This window comes from Penicillium atrosanguineum (genome assembly GCF_028827265.1).
Source record: "Penicillium atrosanguineum strain IBT 20685 chromosome Unknown utg000006l_segment0_segment0, whole genome shotgun sequence".
In the NCBI taxonomy this organism is placed as follows: domain Eukaryota; kingdom Fungi; phylum Ascomycota; class Eurotiomycetes; order Eurotiales; family Aspergillaceae; genus Penicillium; species Penicillium atrosanguineum.
The window spans coordinates 1963092-1984525 of record NW_026623138.1 but is presented as its reverse complement, the minus strand read 5'-3'; the positions used below and the strand labels follow the sequence as shown (position 1 = coordinate 1984525).

Here is a 21434-nt window from a genome sequence, read left to right as displayed (position 1 = left end):
CCATTTCGAAACCAAGATCATTACGTCTCCCTATTCACCACGCATAACAGAGCAGGTCTTCGACATCGCGAGCGAGTGAGAATTGTAGATATAGAGACCTAGAGGTCGGGTCTGCCATTCGGGCACGACTTGAAAGTATCTTCCTTATTGTGCCCATTACACCCCAGGGTTGACTAATACACAGAAAAGGTGAAAACAAAGCTTGATTGAAAAGAACATTGGGTAGTTCAGGACTTTGCATCTAAATTGACTATTATATCCAGATGCCTGGAAGATCTCCTCAACTTCGGAACAAACTTACACAAGAACATCAGACTGGCAATAAAGATCATAATTATGCCTATTTGACTAGATCACAAAAGAAAGAAAGAAAGAAACGCACGCAAAGATCAACGCCAGAGCAGCGGATATGAGACGAGAGACCTAAAGAAAAAGAGATAAAAGGAAAAAGATATGGAAACAAACGGGGAATCCGACCCGACCCGAAATCGAACACGATTCCACCCAAGTAACCGCAGAACAAAATATGGAAAGGTCAAGGCCATGGTCAAACTGTAAAAATCACGCTCGAGCCAGATGCGAGAAAAACAACCCCAACCCCTTTTCTCTATGTGCACGTCACCCTCTCATATGCATCAACAAAAGCACGGAAAATATGGGAGTGGTTTTGAAACCCTAGAACAAAACAGCCTGGCTATATTCACAGAATACTGCGACTCGCCTGGCTAGCGCGGCTGGGACTTGTTCGGCTGCGTTCATCTTCTTCTAGGACATCGCTCAGGCGTGTGGGATGGCGGTGTCGGGGAGTGACGGATTCCCAACCGGTGCCAGCACCCCAGCCGGTACCACTGTAGTCGGCGGTCGTTGGGGGCATGGGCGCGGAGGTTGTTGCGGCGGAGTATCTTTCGTTGGGGGACTGGTCGTACTCGTCGCTACCCTCTGAGAGAGGCCCTTGTGCGTAGGAGTAGGGCTGGCTCTGGGATTCGCCGGGGTAGCGGTTGTACTCTTCTTCGGCCTCGGAGCTGCCGACGTAGGAGTGCGCGTCGACCTCGGAGGTCGCGGGGCCTGGGTACGAGGTTGTAGGCTCGTGCTCATACATCTGGATGGGGTACGGCGGTTTGCTGGGGTCGGCTGGCTGTTGCTTTTGGTTTTCAATGAAAGGGTCGGAGCCTGTTGGGGACATGGGCGGGGCTTCGTCATAGTATGATGCTTCGGCGGGCTTGTTTTGGAACTCTGTGCCCATTGATGTGGTAGTTGGGCCGCCAGGGTATGGGCCTTCACGGGTCGGTGGACGGCTGGTGTGTCGGCTTGGAACGCCTTGGATCATGGGTACCACTTGAACCCCCCTACGAGGGTGGGTTCTCCGTTACGAAGGGAGGTGGTTCGGTCCCGCTCTTCTTGTTCACGACGACCGAGTTCCTCCCATGCGCGGCGAGCTTCTTCTTTAGAGATTTTGAGCTCACGGTTCATTTCACGGAGAAGATCTTCGGCACGGGTTTTGTCCTTTTCGGCAGTTTGTGCAGCTGCGAATGCATCGGCACGGCCCTGGCGCTCGGTCGTGAGCTGACGCTCCAGATCTGCTTGCACCTCCTTGGCTCGTTCTTGTTCAGCACGGGTGTCGAAGAACCAGCGCTGGAACTTGCGTTCAGATGATGCACGAAGGCGCTGCAACTCTACCACGGCATGGAAGAGATTTGCACCGGCGGCTGATAAGTCAGTGATCTGTCGAGCCAACTGCTGGCTGAGGGGATCTTTCTCCAGGTCGTCATTGTGCTGTTCGAGCTTCCGGATCCAGTAGCTGGTTAAACCCTCCCAATGCGAAGACAGGGTTTCCCAGCGTTCGAATGCATGCGGGAAAGTGGCTCGTTTGGGTTGTTGCAAGGTCTGAGAACCACCAGGCTGGCTGGTTGGGGGAGCTTGTGTGGGCTTGCTTAAACGAGGCGTCCCTGTAGGGACGCCAGTCCCTGCTGCTGCGCTCTGAGAGCGAGCATGCTGTGGCGCAGCACCCAAGTTCTGCTGACTTGACGATTGAGGTGGTCGCTGCTGGCTCATGTTTACGCCGCCAGAAGGTACCTGATACTGGATCCTTTCACCAGTCGGCGCAGGGCCCGTGCTTGAAGCAAAGGGAGGCGCCGCTCCTGTCGTGGCTACCACAGCCTCGGGAGGCACCTCAGCTCCCCTTGGAGCCCGCTGAGGCCTCGCGCGGCGCTGAGGGACGGGCTCCGCGGCAACATCAGCAGCATACCGTTGAGCTTGAGCCTGTGCTTGCTCTTGCTCCAATTGCTGCCTCTCCAAATCCTCCTGCTCTCTGTCGCGAGCTTCTTGTTCCGCTTTGCGACGGGCCTCTCTGTCCCGACGCTGTCTCATTATATCTGTGGGAGTGCGCACACCACTGGGCGGTTGCGATGAGCCCTGGGGCGCACGTGGGTTACCATTCTGAGCGCGACCATTGCCGACAGGGCCGGCAGGGCCAGCGGGACCAGCAACGCCTACCATATCTGACATAGAAGCATTCGCTTCGTCCCAATCTGTTGTAAATGGGAACGGGCGACGGATGGCTTCCTCGAGCGCAAAGAGAATGGCAGATGCAGTGCGCGACGAGACTCCAGTGTTTCTCTGCGGCCAATACGAGCTGTTGAGGAGCTGGTAAGGGTCGTCGACGGTCGAACCGTTCTCGTCAGTTTGCGCTTCTGATAGAGCCGGAGGCAGTACCTCAATTGCGTTTCTAGGATCGGGGTTGACAAGGGCCGGGATCGAATGCGCCGGCTGGGGTCGCGGAGGCTGTCCACCTGTAACGTCTAGTGAGACAGCTCGACGGTGAGGTAATTGGCGGGCCTCTGGGGCACGACGAACTCTACGCAGAGGTCGACGAGAGTCTGCGGCTGAGGAGGGACGGGGATCGACTGAATGGGAGGAAAGAGGATGAGATACAGGGTGCTGCTGGCGTTGCCCCGCAAAGGTCGTAAGCGTTGAAGGGTCGTAAATGTCGTGGACTTCGTTAGACGCTCTGTGAGTGTAGCGAGACACCTCTGGCAAAGGCTGGTCAAACGGTGAAAGATTGGCCGACAATGTGAGGTGTTGCGTCACCGAAGTTGAAGCTAAAGCTGAGCCTCGGATCGCGATCGCAGAGGCCGATTAGGAATTGGAGGCAACAAACGTGGAGGGTGTAAATGAAACTGTGTTTCAACCCCAGAAAAAAAAAATGAAAATCAAAGTGAGAACAGTAGAATTGAAGGGAAGAGGAGAGCGTAGGGGAGAGGGTGGCTGGATTAATTGAGATGGCTGGGGTCGCCGCAGCCGCTGCTGCAGCGTACCAAACGTGTCTCTCGGATCATGAACTGCACCGACGCTCGAATGCAGCTTCTGGTCAGAAATAAAATCTTTGCAGAGAGGAAAGATAAAGATGGCCAGTGCGGGATCGGGTTGAATGGAATGGAAGCCTCAGACGGGGAATTCCCGGCGAATGACGGCCGGAATGCCCAACGCTCAGACTGTAGCTTCTGTCGCCTGAGACTGAACTGAAGCAGTGAAGTAATGAGGCAATGAGGCACCAATGGATAATTACTATACTCCCTGCCTGACTCTTCGGGCCCCTCGGATCGCCTTCAGATCAGAACCTGACTGTCGCGCAATGGACTGAAGCACGGCTTCAATAAGTACCTGCAGCTGGGCTGAGCCGGTCGCACAGAAAGGCGATCAGGATTGAACTCGAGTCTGAGGAAAGAGTCACTATAAGTGAAATTACCAAGTAGGAAACATCGGGGAGATGAAAATGAATCTCGTACACTCCAGGGCTACGATCATCGACGATCCACGATCCAGCGAAAGCCGTGCCAGTGAGGGTGAATAGTACTCCATTTTGGGTGTCACGCTCAAGCGAGGCGAGGCGAGAAATACAGCTAAGGTACGAGTCCCAGGTCCATGTACTGGGTATACCGGAACCCTGGGAGACGAAGTCGCAAAGTGATGCGCTGGCAAGGCTGTCGGACACCGGTAGTGCCGTTTATATATTACGGTGGTACTATATCCATTGTAGACCATTGGATCATTATATCATCGAGAATAGTCCCATTATCATTCAGGGTTTGAATCTCAGGTCTGTATTTTCAGACCGGGAAAAACACGAACCTGTGGACCTGTTGGCGAATCTCGAATGTCTGGATCGGATCCAGTGTTTCCCTTGGTTCTCGATTGATGGAACGAACTGCTTTCCCCACACAAAGAGATTGACCTTCCGACACTCAAGGGTGTGAGGAACCAGATCGCGACCACGGAGCTCAAGACCTATCCAGGTACCTGGAATCTCTCTATCTCTTAACTCACCCCTGAGTTGATCTGACAGCTCCGGAACTCTGACGCTTTGGCGAACACCTTCTCCGTACCCCACACCGATGACCGATGACGTCCTACTGGACTAGCCTCAACTCTAGCCCCAACTCTAGCTCCAGCTCCGGCTCCAGCACTAGTTCAGCTCGCGAGGAGCTGGATCTATGAATCCCTAGAGCAACGCAGTCCACCTAGGAAGACGGGACCCCCTCACAGTCCCCTGACCGACACCAATTTCCGGAGGAAACTCCTCAAAACAAATACAACGCGAAACATAAGAGCGATAAACAAAGCGCGAACGTTCGGTCCAGACCGTTTCTCTAATCGGAAAATGCAAGGGTATTGAAAAAAACATCGGACAATTTATAATGGACTAAGGGGAATAGGCTCAGGGGAAGAAGTCCCGTTGCATCACGGATGCACTTGAGCAGCTCCCGGGGATCGAGAAAAGGAGAGAAGGACCCAATATCTAGGTAGGTTTCACGCATGCCTTGCAGGCTGCAGGACATTAGAGATCGCCGGGAGTTCACAGCTGTGTGAGATGTGTTTCACTCTCTCCTTTCCATCGTGTCGGGTCGCGGATGCATTCCGGCCAAACCTGCACTGAACATTCGAGACAGCACTCGGGGATCCCGTTCAGCGTCCCGAGGCTCGGGCCTTCAGATCGTGCGATTGGGTTCTCCAGCTGTTTCAATGTTTCGATGACCCTGGTCACGGATTAAGGGTTCCTCCTGAACCCCCATCTCCAGCTAGGGTGGTAGGGAGATGTTCAATTTGGGATTTGGGATTTGCAGTTTCAATTTGCACCCTTGAATCGCAAGATCGTCCCTAGACTGGGAGGTGAGAGGAACAACGTATATCGCAAGCTTCTACATGGGACTTCTGCAATACTCCAAACCCGAACATCTGAAGAATGTGATCGCGGAAAGCGAGGGTGGCACTCCGATACCACCGAATGCACCGAGTGCATCGGGACCCGGAAGTTATCGAGACCTCGTCGATCAGGGGCCGGGACGCAGCCCGTAGATATATATATATATGTCTATGCAGCTGGGGCTGCGTCGGGGAGCTCCGTCTGCGTAGCGGGATGCAATGCAGCACTGACTTTTGATTGGAATGTGGGGACGGAGTTGTCGAGTCAACGGCGCAGGTGATCTAGAATTGGTTTCAGGTCGAATGGGACGGGTAATTAGGAGCCAGCACAATCATCGTTCAAAAATCAGCATGTTACAAAAAAGACAATTGGTCCGATCGGATGTTCGTGCGCGCCAATAAACGATGAGTTGGGGTTGTGTGATTAGTCGCGCGTGTACGAGTGACTCCCTCGGCTTGGCGGGTACTTTGGTCGTAGGCCCAAGTACCTGGATGCAAAAAATTAGGATCTAACTACTCGGTAGGTGCATTTGCAATTTGCATCCCCGGGCCTAGTCGTGATCTACAACTAGCCACGCAATGTGGAACATCAATTGATGCACAAGTACCTGGGTAACAAGACTGCCTAGACTAGCTAGTCGACAATTGGGGAATAATGAAGCAATCGAGCCAGCCACAAAGGCCAAAGGCATGACGTGGGTGTACGACCGGGGCAATAGAACGATGAAACCGTGGTGCACGCCGTTGCGCGGTTCCCAAGTATGGAATGAGAGGAAGGCTCAGAGAGACCGCGTCAAAGCCACAGGCGGATCAGTGGGGGCGTGGCTGATCCGGATCATAATCCGCGGGACTCGTCTATTCCTGACATCTCACATTTCTACTCGGGGTCCCAGCCTCCTGGTTGTTGGCTGTCGGTCGGCTGAGATGAGATGAGATGAGATGAGATGAGATCCATCGCCAAGTCCGCATTCGCGTTGTACGAATGGGATGAATGAGATGACCGTGTCACTGATATCCGGTCCATGCCAGTTCAATGTTCAGGCCTCACCAGGACGAGGATAGGCCATAGCATGCACGGGCAAGGTGCTTTTGCGCTGCACTGTGGGCGCTGGACGGGATGTTGCTGCACGGAAAGCACATCCGCCAGCCCTTGCTGGGAACCCGGGAGTTGGTCCTTGCTGCAACCTCATCCCTACAGGCGGAAGGGGACGTCATGTAAGGTCAGGTCTGTGCCCCCCGTCCTTTTGTTTACACCGGACGTGCATTGGCATGCATCGATCTGTTTTCCACCCCGGCTCCTGGGGCCTATTTTTGGTTGTATAAACAGATCCCTCTCACCCTCTCATTCCTCACTCCAACTCCGGTGGCAACTCCCTTTCCCCCTGAGCCTGACGATCTTTTCATGCGATTTCCTTGAAACTCCCAACGGTCGACTCGTGTCCATCTGTGTGTGCATCGCGATCTTAGTCCATGGCTCAAGGTGACCTTTACTGTCCGGGCGAAGTGGACGCGTTGTACCCAGACCGGAACAGATCCGAAACCACCATTTGCTTGCCATCACCATCACCGGCCAAGCGAGCTTCCAGCTATTATCCCAAGGCCGGAACCAAGGTGCTGGAGGAATCCAACGCAGACCCTTTCTACCTCGAGCAGTCTTTGGCCGCGACGCCAACTTGGGCTGACTCCTATACTCCGGACATTCGCGATGAGAGATACAGTCAGGATACAAACCAGTACTATACGCTTTCCCTGACCAACGGGAAAGACTTCGCCTCCCAAGGCAACTACAACGGTCCTAACCGATCTACCATTGCGCAATTGGAACTGGAGAACGATTTGAGATTCCATCACTACACCTCCTCCACCGAGGAACCCAGGCTACTTCACAGTAGCCACGGCTCCTTCAGCTCCGTTGCTACCGAGAGCACTACCCCGGACTTGACCCCAAGCAGTTCCTTCTCCTCTACATACTCTTCTCCTGCCTGTCCCGAGGCTGTGTTGCAAGCTACCCAGAAGCTCTACCAGCACGCTCGTCAGGCTCAGGAACCTCGACGCTTTTATCTTCCTGCGTCGACACCTCCCAAATACTCCCTTCCTCCGCCTCCTCCTGTGCCTTCATTCCCGAAGGCCGCGAGTCGCCCTACCACTGCTAGCTCTGACGCCAACTCGGCTATTATAACAATGAAGTACGAGACATCCGGCATGTCTTCGTCCTCTCGCCGGAGGAAAGCGCATCCTACACTCCCCAACCTGTCTCGTGGCACAAGCTCTCACAGCTCTCGAAGGAAACAGTCCGGCCCTGGAACACGCCCTCCGCTGGATCCGTCTATGATCTCGCCCCCGTGCCTGATCAATCCGGTTACTATGGAGCCGCATGCCACACACTTCGACCAGGCTCTTTTCATCCCTGCCAACGAACTCCCCAGCCCTATGCCTAGCCCTGGTACTAGCTCTCCTCCTATCTCTCGCCAATGGACTGCCACCTCTATGGAACGTCCCTCGATGTCGACTATGGATGTCTACTGCGAGCAGTCGGTTTGGGAATCCGACTCGGACAACGAGTCCATTGGACACAAATCTCTCTCCCGCAGACCTATTGACACCTTGCGAAAGGTGCGAAGCCGTGCTAAGCTGCGTGGTGCCAAGTCTCAGCCTAAGCTTCACCAAGCAATGCTTGATGATCAGCTCCCTGAAAGGTTCCCTTGCATGCCCGACGATGAGCCCGTCCCGGAGCCTTACCGCGGCATGAGCTTTGACCGACCTAGTATCAGCCGTGATGGACTTCGACCCCAGTACGGCCTCCAAACTCTCCGCCTTGTGGCACCCTCTACTACATCCCTTATCAAGCCCCGCTCTCCCCCAAGTACCCGTGATTCCAACACCCGGGACTCTGATATCGACCGCTCGGCTGCGGCAGCTTTCCAAGCACAGGAAAGACGTCGTCAGCGCTCCGACACCCCCGAGTACACAAGCTCTGACAAGGAAAAGCTCACATCAATGTGCTACGAGCAACAATCCCAGGCCACAATCATCGAGCCAACCGAGCAGCGCCCCTTCTTTCGCCGTATGCTTGACTCCCTGCGCTCGTTGAACTGCCACAAAACCACGAAAAACGTGGATGTAATCTGATGTACCCAATATTCGGCGTTCCGGGGATGGATGGTGTTTTTGCTTCAATTTGCTTCGAGAATATCCAACAACGGCCTTGCAATTCAACGATCACTGCAACGATTTCCTAAATGTTCCATCGCGATATGTTCCACGACTATGAACACGCACACACTCTTTACGCTTTACGCTCCCACCGGTCTTCACCCACCAAATGATAATGATTTCCACTCACCACGTTAACTGATGTTCATTTCATCATCAACGAAATCACATGAAAGCCTCACGGCCATGAACCACGACCAGCGGTCCCACTGTCCTTAATCTGTTTCCAATTTTCGGGTTATTCCCTGCCATTCTCTACGTGGTCATGTTTTCCACATCTTACTTCTCTGCGCTGTATTACCATGTCTTTCTATGGTTATGATTTCCAAATCTGTACGAGTCAAGAAACCCTCTTGAATTCAATTTCCTTTTCTCTCTCAAACCTCAAGATTTCCAAAATCCGATCTCATTTTCTTCTCAATGTGACCTACAATAATGATACAAAGGAACACGGTGTACGCATCTCAAGACTGCATCTCAGGCGCAACACAAAAAGCATGTCAACTTTTATGAACTATTACCCAATGATACAATGAATGGAATAAAAATGTCAAATGGCACTCTCTCATTTTCCCCATTCCATGTTGTCTAGGTGAATGTCGATCCGATCTTGGGAATGTGGTCGTCATCTCCAGCACCCCAAACTTAGAACGCAGTTTTAGAAGCCCCCGTCGATACCCCGGTATTCGAGGATACCACCAAGCGAGACCACCGAAGAACTCACATAGTTCCCCAGATAACGCTCCCCTGGAACGAACACCACGGAAATCGAGTCAATCCCCTGGGCGGAGTCAATTGGACCCAGCTTAGACCTAGCTAGACCTAAACCTAGACTGCCCTGAACCCCAGGGCAAGGGTAGCCTCCATAGAAACACTGCATCCCACTATTCCCATCTATTGGGAGCATGTCTAAGACGAGCTGGCCCACCGTCTCCACCAGGTTGACAGCCCCACGTCAGGTCAGAAAGTACCCTGCATGCTGGACCTGTCGACAGACAGGGATATGATCCCTGGTACTGGGCCCCGTCGTACGTGTGTGATTAGGTTTACGGGTTCCAAGGATGCTGCGTTGCATGTTGATTGCTTTCCTCGGGAGCCTGGAGCCTGGAGCCTAGAGCCTAGGCTCAACAGCTAGGGAGGAGAAAGTACGATTCCGTGGTCGGGGGTCGTTCCGGCGAGCCTGTTTGTGATCGACATCAAGAGTGTGTTTGGGCTGTTTGTTTGGGAACATTTCGCGTAGCTTTACGCAATCTCTACTTTTCTTTCTAGGATTACATTTTCTTGTAGTGACGGCCATGCTAGTGAGGATTCTTTCGCAATCGGTTGAATCTCCCTTGAAAAAGTCGTCAGCTGGAGCCAGTGGCGAGCCAAGTGGGGAGCCTAGGGAGTGTACTGTGTATACAGATCACTAAGGAGGCATCCATGGGATCTCCACTTCCAGTTCCGTGGCAAACTCTTGCTGTTTTATTGAACGTACTATTGTTCCGCGAAGTGTCGGAGACCCCGACTGTTAAAGCAGCAGGGCCGAGATGCCCGATCTCGCTGTATACGACCCCCTTGCGTGCCGGTCCAGCTTCCGCAAACACAGCGCACAACGCACAACGCATAACGCAAAAAGTACGGGGCTAAGTTGCCTCGGTTGAGGTTGTGGCCGTGTGAAGAGGTGGTACCTCGTATTTCGACCTCTCTGAATTTCAAACGCGCTTCGTATTTGATTTCATATCTACTAGAGTAAGGTAGGATAATCTGATATCACCCGTAGCCATATCAGATTCTACCGCAGCCGCTGTAGGACCAGCATGAACATTCCAATCAATGTTTCACTCCTATTTGTTAGGGGCAAATAAAGCAAACCCAAGGTAGGAACCATTTCTTCACGGAAGTCCGGACCGGCTGCAAGGCAGGGCGGCGCAGGGACGGGCAGGAAAGCGGCATCCCCGAGAATCGGCTTCGTGGTCTCAGGTCTATCGGAGTTTGTTTCCATGGGTCCACATGGGCCGAATCGAGCAAACACGGCTGAGTGCCGTTCGGCCCTCGCCGTAGCCGCTTGACGTGGATGAAGGTGACATGTTCGATCTTTCCATGCGTCCCATTTGCCTCTTTCAACCCTCGAGGGGTCGCTTTCGAGGGACTCGCAAATGACAGAAACTCCAACTGCAGTGACAATTGCACTGCCCTCGTACTCCACCGTGAGGGACAGTAGAGTAAATACTCCAGCGATCCCTTACGCCCACGAAGATCCCCATCCTGTCTCGGAGAAAGAAGACCGTTTCTCAAACCGAGCCTTCCCGTCCGGACCGCCCATCCTCCAGCTCTGCTGCATGGTCCTTGCAGCTCCAGCACCTCCATCCCGGTGTCTGGGTTTAGGTCTAGGTCGGTCTCAGGTCGAGGACGATCGTGCAGACCCCGGGACGGGCGACGGGCGGAACAACCCGGTAGGACATGGCCCGCCGCCGTGCATCTTCCCCCGGGGAACAGGCGACGATCTGCTCGGCTCGCAGCCACCGTAGATGTAGAGATGTAGTTCTCAAACCCACAACAGACACCCTCAGCTGCGCTCCCCCGCGCCCTGCTCCTGGCTTGAAGACTTCTCCTTCATCTCCAGCGTCTCCATGTTCTCCTCCCATCTAGGCACGGCAACCCTGCCCTCCCACTTTGAGACTACCTTGTCCCCCTTCCGACCTAGTGTTGTCTCCGCCATCTCCCCTGCTTCATTGTTCTCCTCGCCTGTAAACACGCTCTGCACGTCCAGGGCCGCAATGGCCTGCGTATAGAGTTTGAGAACCAGTTCTCGTGTCGCACGACGCGCTTTTATCCCCGCATCGCTGGATTCCTTCGTACCCCGCGCCTGTTTCTTCACGACCGAGCGGTCTTCCAGTCCACGCGTAATCCCCTCTAGAATTCCGAGGATTGTGCCTGCCCGCATACCCAGCTGTGCGCCAACGGGAAAGCCGGCGTCGAAGCCTTCTTGGACGTGTTGGCCTTTAGATGTTGCGACACCGTCACGGTAGCCAGTTGTGACATGTTGCCGGCGTAGAGAGGGGAGGTCGGAGGGTTCGTTTGTTGATTCAGAGCCGCGTATCTCTGATCGTCTCTCTGGCTCTGGGGAGGAACCGAAGATGTCGTCAAGGGAGTTGTCGACTGCGGGGTTTACAATGTCAGTTTGGGCGGACATTGTGGTTGCCGGGGAAGGAGGCGCCGAGTGGGCGGAACTCGAGTCTGTGTGTGCTGATGCCATGGCTCCGATACTCTAGATTTCTGGGTTGAGGTTGGTGTCGGAGCTTGAAGGTCGATCATCGGGTGGCGGTGCGACAAGAAAAAAAGGTTGATCTACGGATCGGTGCGGGTCCACTGCTCGGTTGTCAACTAGATATACGATTTGAACTATTATTCTACCCTTTGAAGCGTTTTGAACTTGAAATTGTACCGAAAACGGTGTATTCTAACAGCAGATGTCAATTTGTCTTGGACGGATTGATCCTGGATCACCCCACTCCGGAACCGATAGTTTCAGCCCTCAATTCCCTATGGAACTACTAGTTGCCCAGATGACTCGATCACCGTAGCTCTTGCGAATAAGGGCTCTTACAGCATTCTGGCCCATGATATTCCAAAACCACTACCACGCATAGCTCCATACCAGATCTATCATGGTAAAACGCTCCATTCGAGTACTCGGCTACCTCGCCCTCCTAAGCGCCGCAACAACATACGGCATCCACCGCGGACTATGCCATCTCGAAGAAAAATACCCGGAACTTCCAGAAACAGGAAGAGCAAGCAATCTCCTCCTCACACCAGACATGCCCACACAACGCGCCGCATACACCGACATTTTCGCGGCAAAGATACCTCTCCAGAAACTCTCATCACTCGCCCAAAGTCCAAGTCAAACAGACCTGGAAATCGCCTGGGCCCGCGCCGTCCTACATTGCCAAATCCTCCGTCTAGAAGGCTCCCTTGTCGGTCTCCTCACTAAGCATACATTCGCATCCGGAGACTCGGGAAACACAGAATTCGGCTTCGGACCCAAGAATGGATCTCCACGGGACCTTTTAAACGGTGTTCTGTCCGTCCAGCGCGAACCCGGCGCGGATCGTGATGCCAATGGACTTCTAATCTCATGGAGGATTCCCGATGAGCAGCGGTTATTCTTTGAGAAGATTGCCAGATGGGGCTATCCATGGCGATTGATGTCGGGCGGACGGCATGAGATGAGTGTTTCGGAACCGTTTGAGGCTCCTGAGCAGGGATCCTCTGTGGAAGTGAGGTTTGCGGCGAGTCATGATTATGAAGTTGTGACCGAAGAGGTGGTGCAAAAGGTTGTCCCGGCTTGGACTCTGAGGTTGCATAAGGGATATGCGCGGTTCATACTGGATCGGGCTGTGAAGGAGGTTATGGAAGCTTCGGATGAAGTATGAGCCCTACCAGGATAGGGCTGATAAGTTTCCGACTTGTGGTACTAGTCTACACTGAAGGACTAAACAGGACATGTCGCCGATCTTCTGTTCATCCCGTTATCATATACGCCAGGTCACCAAACTATGTACAAATACCAAACCCACCCATCTCAAACACACTTGCTACCATGCGATACAACAGAAAACCCACTCCATCCACTAAATGGATAACACATCTCCCACCCATCCGTAATACTGCCAACATAGCTCCCAGCATCACAATCCGACGAACTAAACATGCACAGATCATGCCAGTCACTCTCATTCGGACTCTTCCACGACAGACTCTTCACAGTCGTCGTATTGTACGCGCCATCGAGTGCCTCACATGAGCGGTCCTTCGCCCCATAGCGATGGAAGACATTCAAGTCGATATTAGAGGTGTTCACATTGCAGATTGGGATTGCCTGACTGAAGAGGCGGAGATCCCACTATTGAAGATTAGATTGGTGGATTAGCGGGTAGACAGAGGTACAAACGCTTCTATATGCGAGGACTTCACGGCTGTTCAAGCTAGGTAGGGCGTTGGCTGTTGATACGCCGAGGGCGAGGAAGACATGGAGGGGATGCATTTTGAGACGGACGGAGCGAGAGTCAAGAAAGAACCAGGTGGAATCAAACCGGATGACACGAGATGACAGTTACAGGCTCAGAAGAAACAAGGAATTATCGAAAAAAGCAAATCCAGGGACCACTTTATACAAAGCTGAACCCTGGCCCGACACTCAATTTTGCGACCGAAAGCCCAAGAGACCCCACTTAATACAGCACAATCTAGACTCGCATCAGAGACAGGATCGTATCATCCAGACATCAAAGCGGAGTGAAAAATCAAAAGGTAACCAGGTGGTGTAAGAGGGGTCTGCAAAAGAAGATCTTGGCGGAAAGAGCAGGGGTTCTGTTCGATACGATTGGATCGGCCCCTGGAGTGGACTCGAGAGAGAATTGGGATTGGCAAGGATGAGGTTACTGGGGGTTCAGGAACATGGCGAATGGGGGATTATTATTGGGTCGGGGGCTGCTGCAGACACGGAGTTCGAGCTGAGAGTGGCGTATTGCTACTTCTTGCAGGCTGGTTTCCGGGTCCAGGAGGGAATTCCATGATGAAAGGGAATCTAATTTCTTTTTCATTCAATCTATGCAAATTATAGCCTTTGTATACTATTACAGGCGAATGGTAGATCGTGTCCAACTTTACTGGTGTGCTGGACCCTGCGTCAGACGCCAAGCCCGTAGAGGCAGTGCCTGGAGCTTAGTGGCGGCCGGCTTGATGAACATTGTGAATGTAACGACGCCGATGATCACGCAGAGCATGTTGGTAATGTAGTAGCCGTCACGGCCGACCACACAGGTTCCGCCACCGTTAATGCAGCGGTTCTTCTCGGGTTCGAGGGCACATGAGAAGGAGGTGGTGATGAGGGCATCTTTCAGAGTGTCGGCGGCGGGAGGTGTGGACGAAGGGATGCAAGTCGCTTCAGTGAAGAAGTCGACTAGTTTGAGAATGAAGAAGCGAGGGAATGTTCCACCCAAGTTCGAGACACTATATCAAAGGTTAGATGGCGGATGGAGGAAAAACGGTCCGACGGAAGAAACTTACGTTGCGAGAAGGGTCATGTAGGTTCCTCCAATCGCAGGGTCTGCAATGCGAGCGTGGAAAGCCGAAATGGCCACAAACATGACTGTGTTCATGAAAGTCGAGATCACATGTTCAAAGATTACAGTGAGCAAGTACCAGAACGGCACGTCGGGGCTGCTGGGGTAAATCATCACAGTAAACTGAGCAATAACAGCAGCGGCCAATCGGCCGATGAAGGCCCATCCCCAAAGTCGCATGGCACCGTAATCGGTCGACCACTTGCCGGCATAGTATCCCAGCATAATCTCGAATGGGAAGTCGATCAACACGACCAAAGCCATGTTGTCCTGGCCAAAGCCCTTGTCAAGCAGTTTCAGGCTAGTGACGCCGTCATTGGCCTGGAAGCCGATCTTGGCGATAAGGTGGATGATGATGATGGTCTGAATGTTCTTGAGCTTCAAAACACTCCACATGCTCTTGTACACATCCGCGATACTGTCACGCTCCTTAGTGCGCTCCTCTTTCTTGAAGAAAGCCAGACACAGCGTGACAACGAGATATGACCAACCCCAGAAGGTCAGATAACCACCAAGAGACATCAGACCCTCCTCGGTGGGAACAGCGCGGAAGTAACGATTGGCAAAGTCCTTGGAGTTGAACGCCAGGAAAACGGTGTAAGACAAGAAGTGTCCGGCCGTCAAGCCAACGGTCTGCGCAGTCGAGGCGTACGAAATGTTCGGTGGAGACATCAGGGAAATCGCCCATCCGTCAACCGCAATATCCTGAGTGGCGCAGAAAAACACCAACATGAACCACCAATATGTGAAATTCCAAACACCGGCGCCATTGTTCGCGCCGGCCTGCTCCATCATCGCACCAATGTGTCTTCCCATGTAGATCATGGCCAGACCAGCAATCACCTGAACTGGAGTGATCCAGCTCTTACGGCGTCCGAAGCGCGGACTCCATACCGCGTCGACGATGGGACTCCAGAACAATTTGAGAGAATATGGGTACGACGCGAGCGAGAACACGCCGATTTGGCCGTAGGAGAGGTATGGTTTCAACAGAAAGGGCACAGAGCCGGTGGCCAGGCCCATGGGCACGCCTTGGAGGAAGTATAAGACGCATAACAAGAGAAAATTTCGGCGATCGCTCGCGGGGAGGTTGTGGAAGCTCGTGGTGGTCATGAGAGGGGTCTGAGGGACCGGAGGGTCGTTATCGAGGGAGAAGCTGTGGCTTTCCATGACTCGGGCAGTTCGTTCAGTGGAGGATTCGGTGGAAGGAGTGTCGCGCTTGCGCATTTCTATGTTGCTGTTCATTTTGCCGTTGGCATGGCCGTTCTGGCCGGTAGCAACTTTCAGGCTCGGTTTGGAGCGGCGTCGGGCGAGCGTGGCGTTCTTGCGTGTCATTGAATGGCAGGGAGTAATGGGTCCAGATCGGTGGAGATTGGTGTCTTTGACCGAGATCGGTGTTGTATAGGGTCAGGGAGGGAGGGAGCGAGCGTCAAAGGAAGGGGTAGTAGATAGATCACCGAGTCGGTATCGGGTAGTGAAAGCGAGTTTGTAAGCAATGCATGGAGGAAACGAAGGAGAGAATCCTTAGGGATTAGGAATCAGGAACGAGTGGAATGGAGGGGGAACCCGTGGAACTCGGAAGGCGAGAGACGTGGAGAAGGCAAGCTGGCCTTTTGCGGGTCTGCATCCGTTACTGTCCGTGATGTCTCTGCTATGTTTGGTCGTCTCTAGGTCCGCACCCACTCTAGCATGGATCTTTTTGCGAGCTTGTTGCGCTTCTCCCGTTGCACAAAGCTCCTGCATATCGAGATCAGCGCGTTAGAGATCTCGTAGTCGCTACGCTACATAGGCGAGGTTGGACAGCATCGGAGTATATTCTCTACGTTTGGATACTATATGCGCCCAACCCAACACGTTCGCGTCGCGTGATTCCATCTAAAAATCAAAAATCAAAAATCAAAAATCAGATAATTATAAATAACTTCCAACCCATGAAGTCGAAGTCTTAGCTGAACGCATTGTGAGCGCATTGTGAACGCTGCTGATGCGGGGTCACGTGCTGGTTGCGGGTGTAAACAAAACCGCGCTGTCGCATGTTGTCACAGACCTATTTGTCGCCCAATATCGCAACTCGCTGGCCCGAGTAAACAGGTGCGCTTGGAAAAGTCTCACCAGTATCCAGCGCCTCCAATTCTTCTAAAATGAACCACTCCGCCCGCTACCCCGGCGCCTCCCCCGACCCGCAAGAAGAGAAACAAGACGAAGCAATCGCCACAATTCGCGCCGAGAGTAAGTCTTCAGACCCAAGATACTCGAGCCAAAACTAACAAGTCCAAGTCCAAAAACTCCAAAAGCGCAAACGAACCCTCGCATCAAGCCTCCTCTCCGCCCATTCCATCCAAAAACTCATCCGCAAACCACCTCCCGCTCTAACCTCAATCAACAACGAGCTCTCCCCCCTGGTCCGCGCGGCTGGCAAACACTCCGAATGCAACCACTACCGGATCGCCTTTGGTGCGACTGCATTCCCATTTCAGGACCCCTCGCCGACGGCAAATGATAACCTCCTCGGCGTGCGCCTGGACGTCTGCGCGCGTAATGGTCAATTCGCGAAGCCGTATTACGTGCTTTTGAGACGGGAACGCGTGCGCGGGGGTAATGAGAAGAGGTTACGGGTGCATAGGCATACTGTTCCGGCGTTTATCTCTATGTCGAAGCTTGAGGGGGCTTTCTTGCCGTTTCCTGGGTCTGGGAAGGAGAGGGTTGAGGAAAGTGAGGAGGGTGAGAACCTGAAGCCGTGGAAGGGGCAGGAGAGGAAGCAGGACTTGAGGGGATTCGTGCGTGAGTTGAGGAGAGAGTTGGTTGCTTGGCATATGAGGACTGATGCGGTTGACTTCCTGCGGGAGAAGTTGGGGTTGGAGACTGGGTCTTTGTCCAGTTCAAGTGAGCGAGCGCTGCCCGTGGAGGGGACCGGGGTTATGTCTCTGGCATCTACCGCGGTCGAGGCACGGTATGTACGGCTTGAGTGGGAGGATGGTCGGGTTGGGCGGTTCAAGCTGTCTAATACTGGCCTCGTTGAACGTGCGGTAGTTATCGGCGATGCAGGCCGAGACAAACAGACGGAAGACACGATGACTGGTGGCGGTGGTAGAATCGAAGCGCTGTTGGACCGACTGAGAGAGCGTGGCCAGTCAACGGCTTGAATAAAGAGTGTTCAGTTTATTTAGTACAACAGAGATACCCATTTGCGAAATTCCATTAATGCAACATTAATTAACAAGGTCAATCAACTATCTATCGAGGAAGCCGTAGTATCCCAAACTCAAAAGCTATGCACATCGGAACCAGAGAGCCGCCGCAATGCGATATGTATAGACATCCCAAACGAGGAAACAAAAAATCGTTCGGGCAGACAAACGTGATTACAAGAAGAGTAAACCTGGGGCGTGAGAAGAGTTGTATAGAAGTGAGGAGCACCGATGCGATGAGAAAAAGGAATTAAGAGACATTAGGGTGTAGGGTGTAGACGTGTATGCGTGTATGCGTGTATGAGGGTATGGGGGTATGAGGGTATATCAAGCACAAGCCTACTCCGCCGGTGACGGCATTGCAGTGCTTTCTTTCGCATCTCCAGCGGAGATCGGAGATGCCTCAGCCGTAGCAATGGCAGAGCCGTTGGTTTCTGTATAGGATGCATCGAAAGGAATCGGAGGCAGTGGCCCGTATAGTCGACCGTTGCGGGCCTCGAGTTGGCTACGCAGAATGGCCTCTTCGAGGTGCCAGCGATGGCGAAGCTCTATTTTCTTGGCATCCATAGCCCGCAGGAAGCAGTCCTCTTCGTTTTGGTGTTCAGTCTGCAGCGCTTCCACGTCCTTCACATGCTGTTGGGTGAGATCCTCGAATTCGCGTTCCATGCGCTCAATGGCATCCTGCAGCTTGAGCTCTTGGCGATCCCGAAGGACCTTGATCCGCGCATCGTGCAGAGCATCCATAGACTCGTGGTCATGGTATTGTTGCTCCAGCTGGTCTCTCTGCTGTCGCGTGAAGCGACGCGAGAGCGGCGTTGTATCGGATCCCGAGAAGGAGTCGGAGGACCGCTGCGCGGCGCCGGCCGGAGAAGGCGGGGGACTTGCGTTGCGGAAATAACCCTCCATGTGTTTGATGCGAGTACGCGAGTTCACCTTAGCCCGGTCGAATTCGCGCTGCTGTTCGACTTCGACTGCGAGTTGGCGTTCTTCGATTTTCATAGCTGCCGCTGTGTTCTGTCACACGCAGACCGGTTAGAAATGTGACCAATGCACTGCGGGGATGGGCGCTCATACCTTTTCTTCCTTTTCTTCCTCCAGACGCTTGTTCTCGACCTGTCTCTCAGAGACGGCTGTTTGGTGTCGACGCCGGAGGGTGCTGATGGCAGCGTCTTGGAATGCGACATGGCGGTTTCGTTCCATGCGATGTCGCTCGTGCATCGCGCTGAGCTCCGGATCATCCACACTTCTTTGCATTGACTCGTTATCGAATATCGGGATCTCTAGCCTAGGAAGAGGCTCGACAGCGGTGACAGGGCGTTGGTATACATCGTCATTGGCTGGTGGTTCTGGCTTTGTCTCTAGTAAGAGTCGGTCGACCCCGGTCTCGCCCTTGGAGACACTGGTTTGAGCATTGGGCGGGAGAATCTCATTCGAGGGGTGCTTTTTGCGGAAGTTTATGCGCCCAATGGCATTTTTTATGCTGCTTCGTCGCTTTTCCTTCTTGTCGACTGACGCAAGACTGAGCATCGACATCCGGTTTGGATTCACCGCCAGTCCATCATTATGACTTCCATATCCACCCGGAAGTGTCCGGCTTTCACTGGAACAAAAGGATGTTGGCCGAGTAGACAAAGAAGCGAGGGACCGTGTGCTGCCCGGCTTCACGCGCGCCGAGGCGAGTGTGATGTCGGACAGTGACGAGACGATCTGATCGAGCGCAAGCGGGGAGGAAGAGGACGTTTCGTGCGACGGCGTAACGGATCCATCCTGAACTGAGTTTCGGTCCGTCGAAGAGCCCGAGGATAGCACCGGGGATGAGAGATCGGCCATTCCAGAAGCGATCGAAGCGGCCAAGGATGTCGAGGATTCAATCTCCGGTACCCTGAGGCCCAACAACCGCGCCTCGTCGGAAAGCTGTTGCGCCCGCGCTTGTTCTGCTTCCGACGAGTTCAGTTGGAGGACCTCTGTTCGGTACCTGTCCTCGTCGAGGACGGAGCCCGGTGTTGGATCCATTCTGTGTACAGGTGGCTGGGGCGCCTAGCCAGCAGGGCGCGCATGGATTGGAGGAATAGAGAATGCGCTTCTTTTAGAAGGAAAGGAGTGGACTCGTCCACGGCACCTCGGTGGACGAGATGAAGGCGCACAATGACCGCATCCACCCTTTTCTTGGGGGGGCGTAGTGGGGTGAGGAGGATAAGAGGCGGAAGGCCTGGAGGGGGAGTCAAAGAGCTGTAAGGACAGGAGGCCGTAGCCAAGGTGAACGATAGGAGGTTCCTTTCACAGACCAGGACACTTCACCCTTTTTCGCATCGTGATTTTAATGGTTCAAAATAAAATGAAACCGGGTGACCCACGGGCGACCCTGATCCTAATCCACTTTCCATGTGGCTCCCCTCTGCCTGACAAACTTTTTTGGGATTTTATTGTTTGGGATTTCTTTTTTATTTTTCTTATTTTTTTTTTTTTTTTTCCATTTGGCTATTAGTGCCCGGCACCAGTCAACCTTAACTATGTACATGCATGGATCGCATTCTCTGCTCTGATGCCAGGGTGCAATGAGCCGCGGCCCCAACGTGGCGAGAGCCATGGAATCGGACGAACGGGTCAGGCACAACACGCGGCACGGGATGATATGACCTGATCTGGACGGGTCCGACAATAGGTGGTGGATCTGTACAACTCCAGAAATATCGCAACTTACTCGTTCAGCATTTCCACTGCCAACTTGTAAGCCCGTTCCTTGGCCTGGCGTTGCGGGGTTCCCGCCCTCGTGCGCTTGTCCCACGCATGGCTGCAGCCATTCATGCGCTCGCTAACCACGTAATGACCCTCGTGCTGCAGCTTCTCCGCTAGCTCCTCTCCTTCGAGTGCCAGTGAATCTCCCTCGCAGGTGATCATGAGGATCCGGCGCGGGAACCGGTCCAGCGACGCGAATTTCGGGGAGATACGTGGGTCCCGCGCGTCGAAGGTTGACGGCAGGTAGCACCGATTGAAGAGCCGCGCAACAGGGACAGGGATGACACGGCCATTTGGATCTGGTGCTCCCTTGGTGGCTGGATCAGCACTGAGATCTACTGGAGGGTAGAAGGCGATCAGGGATCGGAACGTCTCTGGTGGGAACAGAGTCGCCGATGCTGCGAGTGCCAGGTTTCCACCGGCGCTGAAACCGGACAGGGAGAGATGGGACAGGTCGAACTCGTCGGGCCGACCCAGCACATATTTGATGGCATCCTCGACATCATTGATCGCCGCAGGGAATGGGTTTTCCGGCGCTAGTCGATACGGCACATCCAGGACGGTGTACTTGGTCTGCTCGCTGATCTGCCGGCAAAATTCGTGATCCTCGCCATGCATGCGTAGAAGAAATCCACTTCCGTGGAAGTTTATGAGCACGGGTGATGGACCCGAGCTGCTGGCTGCGTGGTACACATGGACCTTAATGGACCTTCCGCTGTCGCGAGAAGAAATATGGCGCACTTCGTCTGGGTATGCAAGAGGACGACTTCCTCCCAGCCATACAATGGCGCGCATAAGCGTCGCAAGGAACTTGTAATAGAAATAGGTGAGAAAAGGCATGGTTGAAGATGGGAAATGGGGAGGTCGGAATCTGATAATTGGGCTGAGGCAGATCAGGGAATAATAAGCTGCACCCCGCACCCACTCAGCCCATAACGGCTAGTGGAAATAATCGACTCCGCCGAAAAGAGTATGAGTTAAGGAG

The 21434-nt window shown here is 53.5% G+C and overlaps 10 protein-coding genes across 10 annotated transcripts; 4 read left to right on the top strand and 6 right to left on the bottom strand.

Moving 5' to 3' along the window:
- Positions 1 to 700: 700 nt before the first annotated feature.
- N7443_007894 (uncharacterized protein) lies at positions 701 to 3858 on the bottom strand (the record flags this gene model as incomplete). The annotated part of the gene is made up of 3 exons (XM_056887950.1): positions 701 to 1317; positions 1371 to 3098; positions 3786 to 3858. The coding sequence occupies 3 exons, from the start codon at positions 3856 to 3858 to the stop codon at positions 701 to 703; spliced, it is 2418 nt and encodes an 805-aa protein (XP_056739641.1).
- Positions 3859 to 6669: 2811 nt separating this feature from the next.
- Positions 6670 to 8328, top strand: N7443_007893 (uncharacterized protein; the record flags this gene model as incomplete). Its single annotated transcript, XM_056887949.1, has 1 exon — positions 6670 to 8328. One exon carries the CDS (start codon positions 6670 to 6672, stop codon positions 8326 to 8328), a length of 1659 nt encoding a protein of 552 aa, XP_056739640.1.
- Positions 8329 to 10550: 2222 nt separating this feature from the next.
- N7443_007892 (uncharacterized protein) lies at positions 10551 to 10922 on the top strand (the record flags this gene model as incomplete). Its single annotated transcript, XM_056887948.1, has 1 exon — positions 10551 to 10922. One exon carries the CDS (start codon positions 10551 to 10553, stop codon positions 10920 to 10922), a length of 372 nt encoding a protein of 123 aa, XP_056739639.1.
- A 38-nt stretch (positions 10923 to 10960) lies between these two features.
- N7443_007891 (Yae1 family protein) lies at positions 10961 to 11650 on the bottom strand (the record flags this gene model as incomplete). Its single annotated transcript, XM_056887947.1, has 1 exon — positions 10961 to 11650. The coding sequence occupies one exon, from the start codon at positions 11648 to 11650 to the stop codon at positions 10961 to 10963; it is 690 nt and encodes a 229-aa protein (XP_056739638.1).
- A 412-nt stretch (positions 11651 to 12062) lies between these two features.
- On the top strand, positions 12063 to 12833 carry N7443_007890 (uncharacterized protein; the record flags this gene model as incomplete). The annotated part of the gene is made up of 1 exon (XM_056887946.1): positions 12063 to 12833. One exon carries the CDS (start codon positions 12063 to 12065, stop codon positions 12831 to 12833), a length of 771 nt encoding a protein of 256 aa, XP_056739637.1.
- A 149-nt stretch (positions 12834 to 12982) lies between these two features.
- N7443_007889 (sulfate transporter) lies at positions 12983 to 13444 on the bottom strand (the record flags this gene model as incomplete). The annotated part of the gene is made up of 2 exons (XM_056887945.1): positions 12983 to 13303; positions 13352 to 13444. The coding sequence occupies 2 exons, from the start codon at positions 13442 to 13444 to the stop codon at positions 12983 to 12985; spliced, it is 414 nt and encodes a 137-aa protein (XP_056739636.1).
- A 622-nt stretch (positions 13445 to 14066) lies between these two features.
- N7443_007888 (SD08430p) lies at positions 14067 to 15860 on the bottom strand (the record flags this gene model as incomplete). Its single annotated transcript, XM_056887944.1, has 2 exons — positions 14067 to 14412; positions 14470 to 15860. The coding sequence occupies 2 exons, from the start codon at positions 15858 to 15860 to the stop codon at positions 14067 to 14069; spliced, it is 1737 nt and encodes a 578-aa protein (XP_056739635.1).
- Positions 15861 to 16666: 806 nt separating this feature from the next.
- On the top strand, positions 16667 to 17668 carry N7443_007887 (uncharacterized protein; the record flags this gene model as incomplete). Its single annotated transcript, XM_056887943.1, has 2 exons — positions 16667 to 16754; positions 16803 to 17668. 2 exons carry the CDS (start codon positions 16667 to 16669, stop codon positions 17666 to 17668), a joined length of 954 nt encoding a protein of 317 aa, XP_056739634.1.
- A 384-nt stretch (positions 17669 to 18052) lies between these two features.
- Positions 18053 to 19726, bottom strand: N7443_007886 (uncharacterized protein; the record flags this gene model as incomplete). The annotated part of the gene is made up of 2 exons (XM_056887942.1): positions 18053 to 18727; positions 18788 to 19726. The coding sequence occupies 2 exons, from the start codon at positions 19724 to 19726 to the stop codon at positions 18053 to 18055; spliced, it is 1614 nt and encodes a 537-aa protein (XP_056739633.1).
- A 684-nt stretch (positions 19727 to 20410) lies between these two features.
- N7443_007885 (putative esterase/lipase) lies at positions 20411 to 21289 on the bottom strand (the record flags this gene model as incomplete). The annotated part of the gene is made up of 1 exon (XM_056887941.1): positions 20411 to 21289. The coding sequence occupies one exon, from the start codon at positions 21287 to 21289 to the stop codon at positions 20411 to 20413; it is 879 nt and encodes a 292-aa protein (XP_056739632.1).
- Between the last annotated feature and the right edge of the window lie 145 nt (positions 21290 to 21434).